Source organism: Camelus bactrianus, chromosome 7 (assembly GCF_048773025.1).
Source record: "Camelus bactrianus isolate YW-2024 breed Bactrian camel chromosome 7, ASM4877302v1, whole genome shotgun sequence".
Taxonomy (NCBI): domain Eukaryota; kingdom Metazoa; phylum Chordata; class Mammalia; order Artiodactyla; family Camelidae; genus Camelus; species Camelus bactrianus.
Genome location: NC_133545.1, coordinates 9,547,917 through 9,568,926, shown reverse-complemented (window position 1 = coordinate 9,568,926; position 21,010 = coordinate 9,547,917). Strand labels below are relative to the sequence as shown.

The window sequence follows — 21,010 nt, the reverse complement described above, 5'->3', positions numbered from 1 at the left end:
ACCACCACAGGCACTTGTTTTAAAGACAGTGATGTCAACTATCACAAATTCAAACAGGTGAATCAGACCCCTTTTAGAACTTGTGGCATCACAGGGTGAGTGAGGATGCCAGGCTCGGGACCACCTGGGGAAGGTTTTGACGTCTTTCCTTGTGAAATTTGCTTATTCTCCTTGACCCAAGACCTGAGCAGCCCCTGACTAAGTTACTGCATCTCTGTTCTCCTCTTCTGGGCCCGGCCCCACCCTGTCACTCTGTAGGCGTGATGGACAAACTGACACTGACCTCAGGACTCTGTTTTTACAAGGACACTGAGTAAAGCAGGAGCCTCTCGGTGGGAAAAAAAAAAAATCTCTGCACTTCTCTTCAAGCCAATATGGTGCATTTCACAGTTATCTTTAGTACTTCTTAATGAGGTAACATCACCACTCAGAAAACCCCAACAATTAGCACTTTACCAGAGATCACTGATGAAATACTTTGTGTCCCAGCTCTATTGCTTTCCATACCCTGTGAAACTGCTAGTCCTTATTTTCACAAAGCTGTAGAAAAAAAAGTAATTATTTCAAGAGTCTAAGCCAGCAGTAAATAGATAAGTAATAGTGTAGAGTATTTTGGCAGGATTGAAACATTAACGCAGATTAAAAGCCACATCGTGCCCAAGGCCCCTTCCTGGAGTAAACTTTATCACACAGGATTAGGATGCGTGCATTACTGTGGGACACGGAGGATCCCAGAATGTTCTAAAGAGCACCGAACAATGCTGTTACCAAAGGATAAAGGAAGCTAACTGTCTTGGTGCCAGCCCTGGAAAACGAGGTCACTACCAGATCCAGGAGGAAGTTCACCATAGTCTCGATTGGGTCCTTAGAAAGAATGGGAACTCCAGACAGTACAGCAATTGTTTTAGGCTGGAAATATTTCCAAAACAGCTTCTAGCAGGAGCTGGTGTCAGTTTGAGCTAACCAGCTTCAAAGCCTGTCAGATTTCCACGGGCTGGAGAAGATCTGTTCTCCCGGTCCTTTTCAAATTCTGATGCGCTTTCCTGACATTTGCTTTGAAACATCCCTAGTTTTCCCTAATTGTTTCAGCAGTGGCTCATTGAAAGGCCTTTTAAAATGTCTTTTTATCTTCAATTTATTTATTTCTTTAAATACTTACTTCCTTGTGGGACCCCTAAAGTTTCACATGTTATAAAAGAATGACATGGTTCCATATTTTACTCTGTACGACCTTAGAGGTATTGGTCAATCAGGAGAACGTACCTTTGACAAAGCTCTTTGATTAAATTACTGTTATTCTTAACTAGGGGCTGATTCGTTTCACAATGCCTGATGGTTTCTTCTTAAATCAGCATTTATTTCATGAACAGATCCACCTTATTTTTTGTTCTTTTCAAACTGGCAGTTTCAGTATGACTAGTACCTCGTACACTTAGTAAGTATGGGAAAACCTGTTAAAATTTAGTAGGAATAGCTAATCTTATAAAATCTCAGGCATTTGACTACAAAAAGAACTCCACTTTAGTTAGAATAGCTACTTCTCTGGAAAAGTAAAGTAGGTTTCACGCACACAAAATCATGAAGAAGGTTGAGCAAAGAGTTCTTAGGTACAACATCAAAAGTATGATCTATAAAAGAAAAGAACTGGACTTCATTAAAACTAAATTAAATTAATGAATTTTGTTAATTAAATTTCAGAAAATGAAAAGATAAGCCGAAGACTCTGAGAAAGTATTTTCAAATCATGTATCTGATAAAGGACTTTTACCTAGAATACATGAAGGAATCTTACACTTCAGCATGAACAGATAACCCAGTTAAAATCTATGCAAAAGATCTGAATAGACATTATTCCAAAGAAAACATACAAATGGCCCATAAGCACACGAAACGACGTTCAACATCAGTAGTCATCAAGAAAGAGCAAAAAAAAAAACCCACAATGAGATACCACTTCATACTCACTGGGATGGTAATAATAATATTAACAACAACAATAATAATAAAGATCATTTCAAAAAGCTCCCTTTATGCAAGGGTTTTACTTACTGAGGTTCCACTTAAGGCCTGTCGTCGTAACCCGCTTGCATGGCTGTCCAACAGGAATAAGGCCACACCACTCACCTTCCAGTCCAGTGTCTACACACAATTTGTGTTTTCCCTGCAGAAGAGAAGGAATGATCATTAAGACGGGAAAAGAACGAAAGGGACCTTAAAGTGCACTGAAGACCTGGGTCCCATGTACCAGGTACCATCCTAGGAACTCCAAGCAGCTTATTATATTTAATTCTAACAACAAATTTATGGAGTACTTGCTGAATAATCCTGGGAACTTTCACCTGACTTAATTCTAGCAACAATTTTACAAGATAGCTTATTGGGGTTTGTTTTTTTTTAACCGTTTTTTTTAAAGTAGATTTACAATGTTGTGTTAGCTTCAGGTATTCAGCCAGGTGACTCAGTTATACACACACACAGATATATTTTTTTTCCAGATTCTTTTCCATTATAGGTTTTCACAAGATACTGAATATAGTTCCCTGTGCTGTACAGTAGGCCCTTGTTTTCTATTTTATATGTAGTAGTGTGTGTCTGTTAACTTCAAACTCCTAATTTATCCTCCCTCCCACCCTCGCCACTTTACCCGTTGGTAACCATAAGTTTGTTTTCTGTACCTGTGAGTCTGTTTCTGGTTAATAAATAAGTTTTGTTTTTTTTAAGATTCTACATATAAGTGATATCATAGGATATTTGCCTTTGTCTGACTTATTTCACTTAGTATGATAATTTCTAGGTACATCTGTGTTGCTGCAAATGGCATTATGTTATTCGTTGTTATGGCTAAGTATTGTTCCGTTGTATATATATAATCTTATCATATCTATACCACATCTTTATCCATTCAATTGTGGATGGACATGTAGGTGGCTTCCATGACCTGGCTGTCGTAAATAGTGCTGCTATGATACATGGGGGTGCAGGTATCTCATCAAATTAGAGTTTTCATCTTTACTGAATATATGCCCAAGAGTAGGATTTTAGGATCATGTGGTAACCCTGCTTTTAGTTTTTCAAGGAACTCCATGCTGTTCTCCACAGTGACTACACCAATTTACATTCCCACCAAGAGTGCAGGAGGGTTTCTTTTCCTTCACACCTTCTCCAGCATTTATTATTTGTACACTTATTAATGATGGCCATTCTGACTGGTGTGAGGTGATACCTCATTGTAGTTTTCATTTGTATTTCTCTAAAAATTAGTGATGTTGAGCATCTTTGCATATGCCTGTTGGCCATCTGTATGTCTTCTTCGGAGGAATGTTTATTTAGGTCTTCTGTCCATTTTTTGTGTGGGTTGGCTTTTTTTGTATTAAGTTGCAGGAGCTGTTTGTGTACTTTAGAAATTAGTCCCTTGTTGGTAGCAATGTTTGCAATTATTTTCTTCCAGTCTGTAGGCTGTCTTTTTGTTTTTTAATTGTTAATTATTACTTTTACATAACAGAAAACTGAAGTTTTGTAAGATTAAATGTGTCCAGGAGCACACAGATAACAAGGGGCAGAAACAGGATTCCTGCTTACACCTGTCAATTCCAAAGACTAAACTGACTCCACGTGCTAAAGGTGTAGCCCTAAATGATATGGAGTTCTAGGGTCTTCATCCAACACTTGCTTGAATGTAAATACAGCATTGTTTCCCAAGTAAAATCTCTCCTTTTTATTTGAGGATGGGGCTTCTAAACTTCAGCATTCAGTGTCAATCCTGCTAGTGGTTAACCCATTTCCTATACCCATGGCCACTCTGGAAGATGCTCAGTGAGAAGTACCTCTACCACGAGACAAAGGATCTGCTCTGAGAAACGGGAATGCTTCTTCTATTCTGATAATGAAAACTGATATAATTTACCTTATTTTCAATTTTTCAATTTACAGGAGGGTTAAAGTTAAAATCCTCAATCAAGGTCATAATGTTTGCTTTTAAATAAAATACTTGGGAACTCCTCTTCCACAAAACAATGGTTCTCCACTCCAACTCTATTCATTATCCTTAGGGTATACAATCTTTGTAGAAAGATACCTCAAGTCCTTAAGGGAAAATGTCAAGACATGCAAGCGTTGAATAATAGAATAAAAAAGGTATCTTTCATAATTCAAATAACTCTGAAGGAATTAAGTGCCAAAAGATATTCTGTAATATAGTATCTTTTTAAACTATACTTACTATATGACGTATTACCACGTCTCCTTGTACCGCTGTTTCACTTTTATTATAACTATGCTTTTTATACTGTATGTTGTAAGTTTCTGAGAACTTATTCTACTGTATACAGGCCTCAACATATGAATAGGCTTTGTCTTTTGTCAAAAGATTGCTTTTTTTCAGGAAAACAATTCTCCAGGTTACATATGAGTCCTTGTATTTAACACAAGTTCATTCAGACACTTACTGCCTATGCAATTCATATACATATATTTCTATTTGAACATTCAATCAGAGGGCATACATTCAATTCGAAGGGCTTAAATACACAAAGAAAATTTTTAAAGAAAATATAAAATACATTTGAACTTGGTGTTCACCTTTGGAAGAAAAGACAGGCAATGCATGCAGGTATACACCAAGGAACAGATTAGATGCACACAGAGAAATGTGGGTGGACTGAAAACCCAGTGCATTGTAAAAGCATAATGCATAGTAGGAAATAGAATCATGGTAAATTACAGAACCCCATCTATGTCAATTAAAATAAATGCAAACACAGTAAGATACTTTCTCTAATAACAAAATTAAAAATACATGTATTTAAAAATTACTGTATTAATTAATATCAATTTATATATTAATTAAATTTAAACATTTATATATATATCAACAAGGATTACATATATATCAACAAGGATTCTCGCTTGGACCAGGGGTGATAATGTGCCATGAACTGACAAGGGTAATTGACTCGACACTGAAATCTCATAAACATAAAATAACAAGTAAGTTTTTTAAGATATTAAGTGATACAAGACAAATTCTTAGACTCTTCTGAAGAAAAAACATATAGAGAAAATAGTCTAATAATTCTAAGCAGTAATTCAAGAAATAACGAGATACAGCCATGGAAAAAACTCAGGAGTGAAATAAAAACTAATCTTGTTCTTGAATCATTATATCTTTGGTGTTTTCTTTTAGTGTAATTTAGAGCAAAATCATACAAACCATATTATAGTTGTAGAACATTTCTATATATTTCAGTACAAAAGTAATGCTATAACTGTCAGAAGGCACAGGTAAGGAAAATGGTAGAAAAAGTGCAGTGGCCCTCATTTTCTCACTATTTTACACCAGAGAGGAGTCAGAATATAGAAACTAAATGGGCAGATTTTTTAAAAGGGGGGACTGTAAACCCTGCCGGCCTCAGTGAGTCATTGGTGACATGGGCGACATGCCTGAGGAGCAGCCATGGGACTGAGGAGTGAGATGTGCAGTCGTTCTCATCTTCATGCAGCCAATTACCCATTCATGAACCCCTAAGCTAAAGTCGGAGACGAGTTACACAACTGTACACAGCAAACTGTCATCAGCGCGCGGAAGGCAATGCACCAGGAAGCAGGAAAGACGACAGATCAGAGGCCTGACCAGGTGTGGGGAGTGGAGAATGGCGTGTAAGCCAGGGGCTCCCTGAGGAACGATGCCTGTGTGGGAACCGAAGGAGAACAGAAGCAACTCCGCCCCGGGAGGGGAAGAGGCTTGCTTGCCCACGGCGCAGGTACCCAGGGGTCAGGAGGAGGCTCCCTGAGGGCAGAATGGGTGGGGCACCAATTTTTAGGGCAGTGGAGCTATTCTGTACGACCCTGTAATGGTGAATACGTCGCATTGTGCATTTCTCAAAACACATCGTATGTATAACACAGGGAATGAACCCTAATGCAAATTATGGAATTTCCTTAATCCACTTTTTTTGTTAACTCTTTGTAACAAATGTACTGCACTAACGCAAGATAATGGGGGAAACTGCGAACAGGAAAGGAGGTACACGGGAACTCTCTATCTAATCTGCTCAATTTTCTGTAAATGTAAAACTACTCTAAAAATGAAGGGTATTAATTTGTTTTTAAGTCTCTCAATGACTTTCAGTTTCTGATCCCCTAACAAACAGCTACATGCTGGTGGGTTTGAAACCCATGCCAGCTAGGTGAGAGTTCCCACATACGGACGCTTCTCAGCAGCCTTTACAACTTTGTTCTGCTTTTCTTCTCCCTTTGAAAAAAAAAGGGGGGGGGTTGTTTGTTTGTTTAAGCCGTGAGCCACCTTTATTTCTTTGTATAACTTTTTCCCTAAGTTGATTTACACTAAATAGCTCACCACATGAATTCTGGGTTTTGTTTTTCCCTACTACTCTCCTTTACAGAAATCATTGTCTCTGAAGATACAGATGCTAAATACGAATTATGGTCCACAGATGCCAAACATAACACACTTTAACGAATTTGGCAGCAGTAACAAAGCCTTTATAATCAAAGGAGTTACTGAGAGAGAGAGAGAGTATTGTAGAAATTTTGATTTCAGTAGAATTCCTTTGGCTTCAGCAGCGAAGGAACAGGAAGCAATGGTGACTTCTCATGTTGGCGGATTCCAGCTGGAGAGGGCTATTCTCCAGGGTTCCCCATCAGAAAGCACGTGTATCAGAGGGGTTACGGGCAACCTGCAGCCTCCAGGGCACTGGGTGGCTGAGGACACAGGACAGAGAAGGACAGAGACACACACCTGGCCCCGATGGCTCTACCTCTGTCCTGGTAATGGTGTCTCCAACAAGGAGACCTGCTGTTAGAGACAGACTTCTTCGTTCCTGATCAAAGAGACTCGTGCCCTTGGGCTGTCTTATTTTCAGTGTGTTACAGCTAATTCCTGTCGTTTAGCTGAAGACTTTCCTCCCTCTGTCTGTGGCCTGCTTCATGGTCTGGCAGTGGTCAGCGGAACACGTGACCATGTTTGGAGCTCTGGCTCACTCCAACAAAGGATGGTAAAGGAAATGAGGAATGATTTCTCCACTCATGGATATTAACTTCCTGAGGAGATTCTTCAGCTTGGATCATAATGCAAAGGAAAAAGCTCGTATACCTGTTAAGTTTTATTATCCCAGGGAGAGGGTAAATGTTACAAAATCCACTGATTTAAATGACACAACGGTAAGCTTTCTTTTCTAGCCTTGCTGTATATTCACTGCCTTCCTCATTATTTTAAGACTCAACAGACCCTGAAATTTTCAATCTGGGAATAAGTTAGTTTGTGGACCTAAGAAGTCACAGACAGGTAGGTCTTAACCTACAATCAATGAACAGTTCTTTCTCTTGTTTCAAAAGGTGTTTAGCCACATGTGAGTGGTCTTTGTGTGGATAAATAGGCAAATTTAGCTTTGTATGGTTAACAGAGAGCAATATTATGCTTTTCTCCTATATCCTCAAGTCCATGTGACACCGTTACAATGGACACAAAAAGGCATTTTTGTTCATTTCTCAGATTTCTCAGTTCATAATATATGCCAGCCTATATGGGATTTGACGCAGGCAGGTGTGCAGCTGACATTAAAGAACTTCCCTAAAGATTTATGCCATTCATGGCGACTAGAGGCACATGCACTAATCATTGACTTCCATCTACTCTCATGAATCTTTGCATGGCTTCCTGTTCTGTCCTGTGTTCTGAGCCAAGATAACTCTTTGAAGTCAAAGATATTTCTATACGGTAAAGACAGAACAAAAATCAATCACAGACAGTTTGGTTCTCCAACCATGGTAATTTTTTTTTTTTAACATATTAACAACTTCAGTAAGGGATGAAATTGTAATTCAGTGAAAGGAAACAAAGACATTGCCTGGCTCCTATGCTGGAAATCACACTTATAAGCACATAAATGACAAACAGCATGACAGTCACCGTCCCTAGGCTGTAATGCCAAACTAGAGCAAAATATGCATAAGAAGATACCTAATGACGGGGTAAGAAATCACGGTCCCTTTGTATTTTACCTCCTCTTTGCAAATGGACATGACTGAGAGAAAAGATAAAGCTCACCCCAGATTTTGCTTGTGTAAAAAGACCAAACATTGAGCCATCTGAATCCTGTTTACATCTTTAAATCCTTAAATCCAATAACTGTGCCAAGTTTTATTCAAAGATTTCTTAATGTGGGTCTCACAAAATACATAGCAATTTAACAAGATCATTCACAAAGCCAATGAACACAGGAAGAACACAAAAGGAATTTCTACTTAGCGCAAAAGACTCGAGGAGCAGGTGCCAATGCTAGTTTATAAAGTAAATAACCAGTCATCAAATTGCTGCTAAAGCTGAACTTCCACCCGTGGCTAATTGTAGCTAAACTCTCTGCACAAGGTTAGACCCGGTATGAATGAACACTGCTGTACACTGATTAAACACAAGGCTAACCTCTGCTAACCCATCTTTTGTTAGTTTGTCCAAGTACTTAAAAAAATTTATCAGCTAACACTACAGGAATTTAAATTGCCTGCAGGAAAGAGTAGTGGAAGAAGTCAACGGAAGGATCTACACTACATTTGCCAGGAGACAAGGTTACCTCTCCCAACAGACAGACTATTGTGCTGGTACATTGTCATACTGTGACTGCTCACATGACCAAAAGTAGTCACAAGAGAAATGGTCTTCCCAGTGAGCTTGTCGTTGTGTATTTACTTTTGTTTGTCTATATAAATGTAGAATTCAAAACACAAGTGCACTGGTTTAACAGATATTTATTTATCACTGATTGATTGACTGTGTTTTCTTTTGAAAATGCATTAATACCGTATCTATAAAGCTTTTAGAGTTTCAAATCGTGTCAGAACCACATTTTTCCAAAGTGCATTCCACAGAACGCTACTCGTCGGGTCAGGGAAGATTAGAACAAATGCTCCTTGGAGCCTCCTCTTGTAAATCACAACTCACACCAGCAGGCTAAGTGTTCTAGGTATGCCTGTGGCAAAAAACCCTATTTCCCTGAGCGAGTGTTTCCTAAACTTACTTGACTACAGCTCCTCTACCAGACCCTTAAATAACACCTCACAGTTACCCATAGGATTTACATTTCATGAAATCTACCTAAGAACATACTGATTTGGAACAATTTTGCACGTAGTACCTACAACTAGGATTTTTGGTGTAATACTTTCATAGCTGGGACATTTCAATGTTACGTTTTGAAATTAATAACCTCCATCTGATTTTTGTTTTTGAAACTACTCAGTAGTAAATTGAGGCTGAAATCACGCATCTTTTGATGAGAGGTAGGCTTACTCTCCTAGCAAGAGGTTAATAACAATACTGGATGCATGTTTAAACAAAACAAAACCTTGTGAACACTCGTTAAGCCAGTTTACTTATAAGTCAAAAATATTTATGAAACCCCCACTGCTGTTAGCGACAGTAAAATACTATGATAGGCCAATCTCCTCATTAACCCCCAACACTAGACTATTTCAAAATAAAGCTGATGAAACTGATGTTTGTCCTTTCTTTCCAAGCACCTCGGTATTGATTTTTCCCCCAATGTATCCTACCCTATCTTTATGCCGCCCTTTTATTGCAGTCAGAGAAAATAACCTGGTGATGCTTTCACACTAAATTGTCAGAAACCTACTGTTTGCTCCTCCAAAAGATATGGACATTTTAACTGATGACTTCTGAAGACAATACTTGTCCCAGAAGCAAGCAGTGGAAACAGGACAGGTTATAATGAAAGATATGTTCTGAATCCAGAGTGACTGCAGAGTGCTCCAACTACTTCAGACAAATGCTACTCTACTTAATGTGTGGCGTATCAGGACGCCCACGTTCCCCTGTCTATAGTCTTTCTTAGGCTATTTCTCCATCCTTAGCCGAGAGAAGCTTTGAAGCAAAGGTCAAATGCTACCTTTTAATGAACCCTCCCTCTGTATTCCAGTTAACATAGATCATACTTATTTCTAATGGCTGCAATCTTGAATTACTTATACCACAAAATAGAGCATCTTGTTACTGTGTTGCATCTCTCAAATGGGTTCATATTATATCTTTTAAAAGGATAACATTTCTTTTAAGGCAAAAACCCCTGCCCTTTGTTTCTGTTGCATTTTTAGCCCAGGGGAAGGGACATATTAAGTGTCTAATAAGTATCTGACTAATGGTTTAGAGTAAACGGAAAAAGTATTGATAAAAGGGGGTCAATATGCTTAGAAAAATCTCTATCAAAATTAGAGTAGATGAGGGAGGGTCCAGTTGAACTGAAAGGTCTCAATGCAGACACCTTGATAGAATTTCCTGTATAGATAATGCCTACTTCATTGGACACCGGGACAAACCACACACAACCAATAATTAAGAATACCCCACCAAACAGCAGTCAAAATACACTTCACAGTGCGTACAGAGTATACGTTTCATGTTTGTATGTAAAATGGGCATAACAGTACTATCTTATTGGGTTATTCTGAGGACTAATGAGATCATATGTGTAAGATGCAAAGAACAGGGCTTCAAACATTCCTATTACAAACATTGTTTCACTTACCCCTTTCTCCCTCTGTCAACTCCTCTAAGTTTCATTTGAACACAAGTTTTCTTTCCACTTTTCTCTGTTCTTAATTTTATAAAAACCTAGTCACTTTGTCCCAATAATTTTTAAAGGAAAAAAAAGTGATTATGCTTCACAAGATTGATATAAAATATTAGCAAGAGGGGAGAAAGACAAAAATGTTTTATGTGAACATTTTTCTGTTTAACCTTCATAAGACGCTGAGATATCTTAAAGAGAAGAATCCTATCTGCATTTGCTACTAAGAAGCTCTAGTTTTCAGTAAACTATTATAAATAATGAGTTCCTGTATTCTGAAAGAGTCTACACACCTCCCCAACTTTGTTCAATTTTAGAAAAGTTCTCAGAACTCTTTCTGAGGGCTCACATTTGGTCATCACATCCAAAATGTAGTTCTTCAAGTTAACTTTTGGAATTCTTAATTTGAACTCAGCCAAGTACAAAGGTAACGCAAGTTTCTCTTTCTTTAATACAAGCAAATAGTTTAAATAAAATTCAACTCAGACTCTAAGTCCACTGAACTTGTTTCTCAGACTTTCTCACAATGGGGAGAGCTTTGATGGGAGTGCCAACGCTGTAACATGTATTTCAACTGCCCCCCTTGCCTCCTCAGCTACGCCAGCTCTCCTTCTAGATTAGAGCTGAATGCAACAGAAAACCAGCTTCCCACGGCGACTCCAAGCACAGACATCCTCCTCCACCTGACCCCTCCCTTTTGTCAGATTTATCAAGCCCCCGTACCCTTATCTTCTCTGCTCTCCTGGAAGCTGCACGTCGTTAGGACTGACTGGGGAGTGGAGGCTGGGGGCCAGGTGGTCTGATGGGAGGGAAGTACTGGATCAGCCTATTCATTATCCTATCAAACGCCTGAGGAAGTGAGACGCAGTGTGGCAGAGGCTGGGCACGGTTAACTGAGCCGGGTGTCTCATTCTGGTGTTTTCGTTCGGTTTTGCTTTCCACTCGTGTTCACAATGCTCATGGGATATTGTTAGTGCTCCTGAAGAAGGTGGGAAGAAAGGGATGGCTTTGCATTAATTTATTTCAAACCCCAGCATGACTATCAGACTTTCTGTATTGGAGGAAATAATGAGAAAGTTTCAGGGAAAGAAAAAGAGAGACGTAAATACGGCAGCAACTTTTGAATATCTGCTGTGACTTCATCTTCTTTTGGGCACCATGATTCCCCTAACAACCTGGAGTGGTAGGATGACGCTAAGATAGAGACTGTAGACTCGGAACAGTCAGTAACTTGCTCAAGATCACTCAACTAGTAATTAGTAGATGTGGGATCTAAACCCGAGAAGGCTGTGATTTTAAGGCTCTTTTTTTTTTTTTTTTTTTTGTAAACTGTATCATCATGGTTTTCTAGGCTTCTCACTTAAAAAGCCAGTTAGACCATTTCATTCCTTTGCTCTTCTTCCCATTCTACTTTTTGTTCCTTATAGTCAATCGCCAAGCTTTTACCTGCTCTTACCCAAAGCTGGCCCTAAAATAATAAAATACTCATACAGTAAATAAATTAATAAGTAAATAACTACCTTCCTTGACTTCATCCACCTCTGTTCAACATTCCCCATCTATTCACATATCCCCACTCATTTAGTTTGCCCTTTGCTAGAGACAATGTAAGGAGGGGGCTGATAAGGACGTGTGGGACACTCATTCATGTTTTTTTCCTATTGAAGTGTAGCTGATACAATGTTTTTTTAGTTACTGGCGTACAGCATAGTGGTTCAGTTACATATATTCTTTTTCATATTTTTTATTATAGGTTATTATAAGATATTGAACATAGTTCCCTGTGCTATACAGTAGGACCTTGTTTATCTATTTTATATATAGCAGTTTGTATCTGCTAGTCCCAAACTCCTAATTTACCCCTCCCCGACTCTTCCCCCTTTGGTCACCATAAATTTGTTTTCTATGTCTGTGAGTCTGCTTCTGTTTTGTAAATAAGTTCATTTGTATCTTTTTTTAGATTCCACATGTAAGTGTTATCATATGACATTTGTCATTCTCTGTCTGACTTATTTCACTTAGTATGATAACCTCTAGGTCCATCCAAGTTTTCAAAACACACATATTGGGTCTCCCAGAAGTTCACAAAGAATGGTTAAAGCAAAATCAACGATTGGGCTAAGGTTAGGAAAATTAATGTACAAAAGTGTTCTTTTTTTGTTTGTTTGTTTTTTTAAGATTTGACTATTTTTCAGTCAGGAACAGATAGGACAATTTTGCTTTCCCCACCCCGCCCAGATCTTATACGACTATTAATTACAAGCAGTAATTAAGTCAGATGGTACAAGTTCCAAGACTCAGTTCATGCATCATCACCTCTTGGATGGAAGCCCTTCTTCTCCAAAGCCCTGCATGAACCCCAGCCTGGGTTACCCGCACACCCTCTAGGCTCCACAGAGCACCGTTTAAAGTCTAACCCCCTTACTGGAAAATAAATACTTCAAGGAGAGAAGCCCTATCTCATTAATTTTTACATCTTTAAAGCACTGTACAATCTTGAACACACAGTAGGAATACAATGAATATTTCCTAATAGGGGGCATTATGCTTAGCTGTTTTCATGTAACTCTTTCAACCTCCAATTCCCATGCCAGCCACCACCTTACTAACCCATTACATTAAAACGCCTAGAAAGGGTTGTCTAAATTCACTGTTTCCAGTTCCTCTCCTCCAGTTCTTACACTCATATTCATTCCAAGTTAGTCTTGCCCCCAACTCTTTTCCAAAGTGGCTTTCGTCAAGATAACCAACGACCTCCAAACTGCTAAAGCCAACAGTCGGTTATCGGTCCTCATCGACTTGACCTACCAGTAGAATTTGCAATGGGTTATCACTCACTGTTCCTTGATACACTATCTCCACTTTGCTTCTAGAATACCACCATCTCTTGGTTTTCTTTTTCACCTACAATTTCCTTTGCTGTTTTCTCCTTTTCTCTCCAAATCCTCAAGTTGGACCGCTTCAAGGCTCAGTCTCTTAGTCTCAGCTAGACCTTCCTCTCTAACCTGTCCTCATTTATGTCCTTTGTAAGCTGAGTCATTTGGATGTTGGCAAATCCCAAATTCATGTCTCTAGCCTAGACTTCTCTCTCTGACTCTGGTCCTGAACATAAAACTGCCTGTTGGACACATGCTGATGTTTTACCTCAAACCCACCCTAGTACGGCACTTTTGATCTGAGTGGGTATCTAATCTATCCTTCCAATTGCTCAGGTGAAAAGTTTTTCTTCTTTTTTCAGGTCCATAAGGAAACCCTATTTACTCTACATTCTAAATATATCCAGATTCCTGTCACTTTTCATAGTTTCTTTCAATACAGCCCTCTCCAAGCCACCATGACAAGATTTCCTCTTGTCCCTCCAGAGTCAACTCAACTGCCAAAGTGATCCCTTTAAAAAATAAGGCAGACTCACATACCTCCACACTGACCCCACTTCTCAAGAGAAATACTCCTAGCTTTCTGAAAGTTCTCCAGTTCCTCCTTCTCACCCCTGGGGAGTCTGGCTTGACTTCAGATTCTGTCCATGGAGTGAGTCTGAGAGAAATGCTGTCATTATTAATAAATCCTTGTTTTGAGCTAGCCTGAGGGGTCTGTTCTATGCACAGTGCTGGGGTTACATGCACAGGTGCCGGACAAAGACTTCACGGACTTGAACCCCTTTTCATCGTATTAGTGTTTCATTTCCCTCATCTATTAAACCAGAATAAAAAGACTGTTTTGAGAATTAAGTGACTTGATATATGATGTACTCAGAATAGTGCCGGGAGAGACGGAGAAGATGGTGGAGTAGAAGGACGCTCGCAGGTCACCCTCTCCCACAAATACACCAAGACCCACATCTACAGACCCACTCAGCCAACCAGAGCACCTGTGGAACTCCGACAGAACATCGCCCTCTTCAAAAGATAAAGACGCCAAAAATCTGGTAGGAGAAAAGGAAAAAAGAAAGAACAAAAGGCAAAGCAGCACGGGATGGGTCCCGTGGGGAGGGAGCGGCAAAGGAGGACTGGCGCTCGCTCGCTGGGTCTCCCCTCTCCAACTGAGAGGCCAGCGGGACGGAGGGGGAGCCTCTGAGGCTCAGATCTGTACAGAGCAGCCCTTGACTAACAGAACTAAGTTAAACGGGCACAGAGCGTCCCCCCGACACCCAGCCTGAGACGCGGGCCGGCAGCGGCGGGCAGGGCCAGGCTGCACAAGCCGGGCGGAGGACGGGGGCGGCTGCACGGGGGCAGCCCCGGGGGACCGCAAGGGGCTGCGCCCCGTGGCTGTGGGTGCACAGGGCAGAACAACCTGGGCCCTCCATAAAACAGCAAGGTTGATGTGTTCTCGGGGGAAGGGTGCACACCCCCATCTCTGAAAACCCGCGGGAAGTTTCGGGGGAAGAGAGGCGGGGCTCAGGCACAGCCGCCATATCCTCCATGCTGAGCACTCAGGCGGGGGCGGGGGCGAAACCTGCATCCGCACCATAAGGCTTAGCAGCCTCAAAGGCCAGACTGAGACTGGCCTGCAGCCTGGGGCAGATAGGATCCTTCCATCCTGGTCCCTCAGAGAACTTGCTCCGCCAAGACAAACAAGGAGCTGAGCTTTGGCCCAGAGCAGGGACAAGGCTGTCCCTCGGTCTTCCCCGAGCGCACCCGCGGAGCGCCGACCAGGGCGGAGCGCGCAGCCACACAGAGCAGCGGAGCTACCGGCGGCGGCGCAGGTAGAGCGAGAGCGGCCCCCAGCCTTTCGGGCAGGAACACAGCCCCTGACCGAGGTGCTGGGAGGGGGCACGACCCGCCCTCCTACCCGGCCAGTCTGCAACATCTGACTGCGGCATCCGGAGGGGCAGCGACCCGCCCGCCCACAGCAGAGAGCTGCACCTGACCCAGTGTTAGGAGGAGGCGCGATCTGCTTGCCGACAGGTGCTGGGAGCAGCACAGAAGAGGGCGCCAACGGAGGGCCTCTGAAAACAGCAAGCTGAGCTTCCAAAACAAGAGGAAGACAGAAAGACTTCACATTAAAAGCACACAGACTCCAGGAGAACACCGACAAACTCCACCCCCCCCCTTTTTTTTTTTAAATCTGTTTTTACCTGTTCTATTTTCTATTACTCTCTTAATCTTTACTTCTTAATTCATTTCTATTTCTCTTGGGTTTTGATGTCCTGCTATTGATTAGACACAGGTTTCAAATACATCTATTCATCACCCCCCCCTTTTTTTGTAAAGGTTTCAAAAGGACATCTCAACCCAATAAATACTCTGCTTCAACTCACTCTTCTATTATTCATTATACACTGTTTTCAAACCCTCTATCTCCCTTCTTTTAAAATTCTTTCTCTCTCTTATTTTTTTTTTCTTTTTTTCCTAAGTTCTATTCCTAAATAGGCATCAGATAGATAAAATCCTTAAGGACCAAAATAAACAACTGATACTCCATAAACCACAGTGCCAAAGAGGTATGAGCAAGATGAAGAAGCAGAGAAACCTTTCCCAATTAAAAGAACAAGAGAAATCCCCTGAAAGAAAGATCAACGAAATAGACATCGATAGCCTACTAGATCAAGATTTCAAAAAAGGAGTGATCGAATTGCTGAAGGAATTAAAAGAGATAGTGTTTAGAGATATAAAATATGTCAAAAATGAAATTGAAGCTATAAAGAAGAGCCAAGTAGAATGGGTAAACTCATTGACAGAGATGAGGAATGATCTAATAGCTGTGCAAAGCCGACTACATAATGCAGAGGAACGAATTAGTGATCTAGAAGACAGGGCAATAGAAAGCACCCATTCAGAAGAACTACAAGAGAAGCAAATAAAAAATAATGAAAATAGCATAAGGGACCTATGGGATAATACAAAGCATCCCAATCTTCGCATAATAGGGGTCCCAGAAGAAGAAAGATCAAAGGGGATTGAAAAGGTTTTTGAAGAAATCATGACTGAAAACTTCCCAAACTTAAAGAAGGAATCAGATATCCAAGTACAGGAAGCTGAGAGGGTCCAAACAGGAAGAACCCAAATAGACCCACACCAAGACATATCATAATCAAGATGGCCAGAGTCAAGGATAAAGAAAGGATTCTAAAGGCAGCAAGAGAAAAGCAAAGAGTAATTTACAAGGGAACCCCCATAAGGCTCTCAGCTGATTTCTCTACACAAACACTACAGGCCAGAAGGGAGTGGCAAGATATATTCAAAGCCCTGAATGAAAAAAAGATGCAGCCTAGGATCCTTTATCCAGCAAGGCTATCCTTGAGGATAGAAGGAGAAATAAAGAGTTTCACAGACAAGAAAAAGCTGCAGGAGTTTAGCAACACTAAACCCATGCTAAAAGAAATATTGAAAGGGCTATTTTAAATAGAAAAGCAGCAGGATGCTACAGAAATGAGAAACACACAACTGGAAAGGTGATAACTCATGAATTACAAACAAAGTAAACATGAAATTATAAAAGAAGACATACAAATCACTGAGAGTGGGAGAGGGAGACAGGGAAATATAGAATATTTTTTTCGTTTTCAAATTTTTTTAACAGTACTATGGGTTTGAGATCATGTTACTATCAGTTTAATAAAAACAGTTACAGTAATGGGTTGCTAGAGTTACAAAAAAGGGAAACCACAAGCCAAAAATTTACAAAGGAGTCACAAAAATTAAATAAAATCCATGAAAATACAAAGGAAAATTACCAAACCACAAAAGGAAGAAGAAAGGAACAAAGAGGATATACCAATTCAACTGCAAAGATAAGTTCAAAATGGCAATAAACACACATCTATCATTAATTACTGTAAATGTTAATGGACTAAATGCTCCAGTCAAAAGACACAGAGTGGCAGACTGGATAATAAAGCATGAACCTTCAATATGCTTCATACAAGAGACCCACTTTAGGGAGAAGGACACATATAGATTGAGAGTGAAAGGATGGAAAAGGATATTCCATGCAAATGGAAAAGCCAAAAAAGCAGGTGTTGCAGTACTGATTTCAGACAAAATAGACTTTAAAACAAAGGCCATAAAGAAAGATAAAGAAGGACATTTTATAATGATTAAAGGAGTGATACAAGATGAGGATATTACACTCGTTAATATATATGCACCCAATATAGGAGCACCTAAGTACATACAAGAATTACTAACAGAGATAAAGGGGGATATTGATGGGAATACAATCATAGTTGGAGATTTTAACACTGCATTAACATCACTAGACAGATCTTCCAGACAGAAAATAAACAAGGCAACAGAGAAATTAAATACTACAATAGAAAAACTAGATTTGGTGGATATTTTCAGAGCATTACACCCCCAAAAAATAGGATATACATTCTTTTCAAGTGCACATGGAACATTTTCCAGGATCGATCATGTACTTGGGCACAAAAGAAACGTCAACAATTTTAAGAAGATAGAAATTATCTCAAGCATCTTTACTGACCACAATGCCATGAAACTGGAAATCAACAACAGAGAAACAAAGGAGAAAAAAAGGAAAGCATGGAGATTAAACAATATGTTATTGAAAAAACAATGGATCAATGAGGAAATCAAAGCTGAAATTAAAAAATACCTTGAGACAAATGATAATAAAAGCACAACCACTCAAAACCTATGGGACACAGCAAAGGCAGTGCTAAGAGGGAAGTTTATAGCGATACAGGCCTTCCTCAAAAAAGAAGAACAATCTCAAAGAAACAATTTAACCCACCACCTGAATGAATTAGAAAAAGAAGAACAAAAAGCCCCAAAAAGCAGCAGAAGGAAGGAAATAATAAAGATCAGAGAGGAATTAAATACAATAGAGATTAACAAGACCATAGAAAAAATCAACCAAACCAAAAGCTGGTTTTTTGAAAAAGTAAATAAAATCGACAAACCTCTGGCCAAACTCACAAAGAAGAAAAAAGAGAGAGCACAAATTAGCAAAATAAGAAAGGAAAATGGAGAAATTACAACAAATAAAATAGAAATACAGAATATCATACGAGAATATTATGAAAAACTATATGGAACCAAACTGGATAACCTAGAGGAGATGGACAAGTTTCTGGAAACATACTGTCCACCAAAACTGAATCAAGAAGAATCTGAACACTTGAACAATCCAATCACTAGAAAGGAAATAGAAATAGCAATTAAAAACCTCCCTACAAATAAAAGTCCAGGACCGTACGGCTTCACCAGGGAATTCTACCAAACATACAAAGAAGAACTCATATCAGTCCTTCTCAAACTCTTCCAGACGATTGAAAAGGAGGGAATACTCCCAAACTCATTCTATGAAGCCACCATCACCCTGATACCAAAACCAGGCAAAGACACTACCAAAAAAGAGAATTATAGGCCAATATCACTGATGAACATAGACGCCAAAATCCTCACCAAAATATTAGCAAATAGAATCCAACAAAACATAAAAAAGATTATACATCATGACCAAGTGGGGTGCATCCCAGGGACACAAGGCTGGTTCAACATACGCAAATCAATCAATGTAATACATCACATCAACAAGAGAAAGGACAAAAACCACATGATCATCTCAATCGATGCAGAAAAAGCATTTGATAAAATTCAACACCCATTTATGATAAAAACTCTCGCCAAAGTGGGTATAGAGGGAACATATCTCAACATAATAAAAGCTATATATGACAAACCTACAGCCAGCATATACTCAACGGTGAAAAACTCAAAAGCTTCCCACTAAAATCTGGGACAAGACAAGGATGCCCACTATCACCACTCCTATTCAACATAGTCCTGGAAGTCCTAGCCACAGCAGTCAGGCAAGAGAGAGAAATAAAAGGGATCCAAATTGGAAAAGAAGAGGTAAAAGTGTCATTATATGCTGATGACATGGTACTATATATAGAAAACCCTAAAAGGTCCACACAAAAGCTACTAGAGCTGATTGAAGAATTCAGCAAGGTAGCAGGTCACAAAATTAACGTTCAAAAATCAGTTGCGTTTCTTTACACTAACGATAAATCAACAGAAGAAGAAAGTAAAGAAACAATCCCCTTTAAAATAGCACCCAAAGTAATAAAATATCTGGGAATAAATCTAACCAAGGAGGTGAAAGAATTATACACAGAAAACTATAAACCATTGATGAAGGAAATTAAAGAAGACTTTAAAAAATGGAAAGATATCCCATGCTCTTGGATTGGAAGAATCAATATTGTTAAAATGGTCACACTGCCCAAGGCAATCTACAGATTTAATGCAATCCTTATCCAATTACCCAGGACATATTTCACAGAACTAGAACAAATCATAATAAAATTCATATGGAACCATCAAAGACCTAGAATTGCCAAAGCATTACTGAAGAGAAAGAAAGAGGCTGGAGGAATAACTCTCCCAGACTTCAGACAATACTATAGAGCTACAGTCATCAAGACAGCATGGTATTGGTACCAAAACAGACATATAGACCAATGGAACAGAATAGAGAGCCCAGAAATGAACCCACAAACTTTTGGTCAACTCATCTTTGACAAAGGAGGCAAGAATATACATTGGAATAAAGACAGTCTCTTCAGCAAATGGTGTTGGGAAAACTGGACAGCAGCATGTAAAACAATGAAGCTAGAACACTCCCTTACACCATATACAAAAATCAACTCAAAATGGATTAAAGACTTAAACATAAGACAAGATACAATAAACCTCCTAGAGGAAAACATAGGCAAAACATTATCTGACATACATCTCAAAAATTTTCTCCTTGAAGAAATAAAAGCAAGAATAAACAAATGGGACCTAATGAAACTTACAAGCTTCTGCACAGCAAAGGAAACCAGAAATAAAACAAGAAGAAAACCTACGGAATGGGAGAAAATTTTTGCAAGTGAAACCGACAAAGGCTTGATCTCCAGAATATATAAGCAGCTCATATGACTCAATAAGAACAAAATAAACAACCCAATCCAAAAATGGGCAGAAGACCTAAACAAGCAATTCTCCAAGGAAGACATACAAATGATCATAAAGCACATGAAAAAATGCTCAATATCACTAATTATCAGAGAAATGCAAATCAAAACTACAATGAGGTATCACCTCACACCAGTCAGAATGGCCGTCATGAAAAATCCACAAATGACAAATGCTGGAGAGGCTGTGGAGAAAGGGGAACCCTCCTACACTGCTGGTGGGAATGCAGTTTGGTGCAGCCACTATGGAAAACAGTGTGGAGATTCCTCAAAAGACTAGGAATAGACTTACCATATGACCCAGGAATCCCACTCCTGGGCTTGTATCCAGAAGGAACCCTACTTCAGGATGACACCTGCACCCCAATGTTCATAGCAGCACTATTTACAATAGCCAAAACATGGAAACAGCCTAAATGTCCATCAACAGGTGACTGGATAAAGAAGAGGTGGTATATTTATACAATGGAATACTACTCAGCCA

General features: G+C 39.6%; 1 protein-coding gene across 11 annotated transcripts in view; it reads right to left on the bottom strand.

Moving 5' to 3' along the window:
• Positions 1-21,010, bottom strand: part of TPK1 (thiamin pyrophosphokinase 1) — a 337,202-nt gene that overhangs the window by 99,969 nt on the left and 216,223 nt on the right. For all 11 annotated transcript variants that reach the window (XM_010953180.3, XM_074366867.1, XM_045515744.2 and 8 more), the window contains one exon: positions 2,050-2,161. In XM_010953180.3, the coding sequence (XP_010951482.1) occupies positions 2,050-2,161 (112 nt within the window). The remainder of the gene's footprint in view (positions 1-2,049; positions 2,162-21,010) is intronic.